Source organism: Cyprinodon variegatus, unplaced genomic scaffold, assembly GCF_000732505.1.
Source record: "Cyprinodon variegatus isolate N-32 unplaced genomic scaffold, C_variegatus-1.0 Scaffold539, whole genome shotgun sequence".
Taxonomy (NCBI): Eukaryota; Metazoa; Chordata; class Actinopteri; order Cyprinodontiformes; family Cyprinodontidae; genus Cyprinodon; species Cyprinodon variegatus.
In genome coordinates this window covers 306,410-309,530 of record NW_015150992.1, presented here as the reverse complement: position 1 = coordinate 309,530, position 3,121 = coordinate 306,410, and the positions used below count along the sequence as shown (strand labels likewise).

General features: G+C 34.7%; 1 protein-coding gene across 1 annotated transcript in view; it reads right to left on the bottom strand.

Moving 5' to 3' along the window:
• nek3 (NIMA related kinase 3) overlaps nt 1–2,260 on the bottom strand; it is a 10,616-nt gene extending 8,356 nt beyond the window's left edge. Inside the window, exons 1-6 of the mRNA XM_015391385.1 lie at nt 1,964–2,260; nt 1,794–1,887; nt 655–752; nt 464–547; nt 218–285; nt 39–125 (exon numbers count right to left, since the gene is read on the bottom strand). Of these exons, the coding sequence (XP_015246871.1) occupies nt 39–125; nt 218–285; nt 464–547; nt 655–752; nt 1,794–1,887; nt 1,964–2,080 (548 nt within the window). The 5' untranslated portion in view covers nt 2,081–2,260. The remainder of the gene's footprint in view (nt 1–38; nt 126–217; nt 286–463; nt 548–654; nt 753–1,793; nt 1,888–1,963) is intronic.
• Between the last annotated feature and the right edge of the window lie 861 nt (nt 2,261–3,121).

The following is a 3,121-nucleotide window of genomic DNA, read 5'->3' as shown; positions in this document are numbered from 1 at the left end:
TTCTTTCTTTAAATATTTTTCATCAGAAAGTAAACTACCTCTTATTGTTGTATGGCTTGTTGTCCCAAATTTCTGGTGCCACATAATACGGCGTCCCAACATACGTATGAGCATAAGCCTTGGAGCTGCAAAAAATGTACCAACATTTCTTTCAAATATAAAAGCTAAAGCAGCAATGTGATATCAGAGGTTCTCTAAATTTGTTTTTCTACAGCACCTGTTCAAAATGCAAGCAGAGCCGAAGTCCCCGAGCTTCACTGAGCCGTCGTCTGTCAAGAAAATGTTCTGAGACAGGAAATGAGAGAAGTGGTGATTTAACATTAAGGAAAACATAAGAGGGTTCAGCTGAGTCAGATGACATCCCACCCAGAAGGAAGGTGTTTATGGACGTGGACTCTTCCCTGTTTCGATAAAGCTATTCAGTTCAATCCTTATATAAATTCATACTTTGATGTAACTCTACCTTAGACTTTAAATCTCTGTGCAGAACCCTCTTATCATGAATGTGCTGTGCACCGGCACACATCTGAGCAAACCACTTCAAGATCTGCAAAGGGAGAAAATTTATTTATTTATTTATTTTTCAGAATAAGGGTAAAAATAAGCACAAGAACAGAAAAACAAACAAATAACAGCTGCAGGCATTTGACCTACATTATCAACAGTAAACTGAGAGGATTTCTGCTGCTGAATCCTCTGAAGTAGATCCCCTCCACTGCAGTACTCCATAACAATGCACAGGAGGCTGTCAGCTGGAAACACACATTTTGTTTTATGTGACCAAAGTAAAAGCTTTAAAGGAAAAGTTTTCACACCACTTGAGCTTTTTTTCATTAAGTCCTGATTTTTATTTCTATTTTATGGTCTAGACTAGGAGTAGACAACTTTTATAAATCAGTATTTCTTCTGAACATGCGGTTAAACTGGCTTACACAGACACAGCAACATGAAACAATAAGCTCTTCTTTTTCTTAGGTTTTAATATAAGTATAAACTAATTTTTTTTTAACCCAGGTCACCCGAGTCGAGGACCAAGGCGCTAATCACTGCGCCACCTGCACGTCCCAATCAGAATTAGCTTGTACACAAAGTTGATGAATAGATGTTCATACAAGTTTAAAAAAAACAATCCGCGAAACGTCTTCAAACTTTGGAAACCAAGTCCAGTGGATTTTTTTTTTTTTTTCTTACTTTTACGGAATGACTATGACCTGGGTGACTGAGAATCTTCATCAGCAAGCTGAATAAATTTCTCAAAGTGGAACAAGAAACTTTTTTTAAGAGATATATCACTGAAAAAAGAAACAATTGTTTTATGTCCTACCCTGCTAACATGAAACAATTGTGTTAAAGTAACTAAATATGTAAATAAGTAAATGCAAAGAAATGCTTGCATTCTGTTTTTCAGTGTATATGAGATGACTATTGGTCAAATTAGAGCTTTATAAAAATTTGTGAAGAAAGTTACTGCTAAAAAAAGAAGAGATCAAAAATTTCTTGTTGAGACACAACATGTGGCTAAAGAGTAACACTGCAAATGTCTTTACACGGAGGTGGCAGCATTATGCTTAGGAGATGTTTTTAATCAATAGGCAGTTATGAGAAGATGGATAGAGATAGATGTTGTTCATTTGTTCTCCTTCAACTTAGCTTTTTTTATGTTAGTATTTCTACAAAAAACAGAAATCAATTCTCTAAAATGGTCTATAGAAAAGATCCCCCCCAAAAACAATGAAGAGTATGACATGTGAAAAACTGATTTTTTCTTTTTCATCTGGAATGTTTCAAATTACCCTCAAATGCCTCCTTAAAAGCCACCACATTGGGATGCTTCATTCTGGACAGCAGGACTGCTTCCTTTCTTGAACTCTGTAGTTTGGATTGCTTCTGTATAAATCAACAAAGAGCATTCCATGTAAATTAGCCAAGTTAACATACATAGAAATAATCTGTTTGCACCCACCTTTGGCAGCTGTATTTCCTTGAGTACATATTTATTCTGAGAGCTTTTGCATTGAACCAGCACAGCTCGACCGAAAGACCCTTCCCCGATCATTCGGAGGTGGGAGTATTTCTCCATTATGCTCTCAAAACGCTTAGAATACAAGAAACTTTCCAAATACAGACAGTCAGTTAGAAAAAAATATATATAAAATGTCCTATTCTGCACAATTCTCCATTCAAAGTTCAAAATTGGTTCACAATTTATTGTAATTCAACCTGGGCCACTCGTGTACTTTGTTGTGTCGCTACTTCCTTATTATTGTATGACGTAGTGTGAGTCGAACTGTACTGCGCTGATTGGCCGCTAGATGGCGGCAGACTACAGTTTCTATTTACTTTGATTGGAAAGAAAAACGTGGCGCAACCTATTCTGATAAACCACAGCATTTAAAAGCATATCACTATTAATTTATATTTTATACATTCTAGGTAGTCAGCTACTTTGTTGTGAAACAATTAAGTATGTTTCCAAAACTTCCCTATTCTTTATTCATTTTAATTTTATAACATAATTGGCTTTATTTACAAATACTTAACGGTTGTTCCTTTTATCCTTCATTTTATTTATTCCATTATGGCTGCAACTAATGATGAATTTGGCAAATAAATAAATCTGTGTATTATTTTTTTGAGCAATCAATTAATAATAAGGTTCCTTAAAGGTTTTCTATTAAATTAAACCAGGTGACACTGAAACGTTTCCACTTAAAGAGTTCTGGAAAGAGCATATTGACAGACAAAAAAGGGTTTTTAAAATCTTAGTAGAATTTCTGCTCTAAGTGGGTTGCTCAGGCAGGTAAAAGCATGTTTTAGAGTCTCTCTACTCCATTTGACGTTTAATCATACTTTCCTACAGCATTTGCTAACAAATAGACGCATATATTTAAACATCCGTAATTTCTAGATAAAAGGTATAGTGGATAAAATTCTTTCAGCTTTGAGTTCTGGGGCGTAAATCTTTTCCATTGTCATTACTTACCAACTTGTATCGATAAACATTCTACATAAAACTGATATTTACAAGCACTAATATCTACATAAATTGAGTATTTGATAAGATTTTATTAAAATTGTTATTTATCTATGATTTCACTGAAGACCTCTAGATGACTTGCAG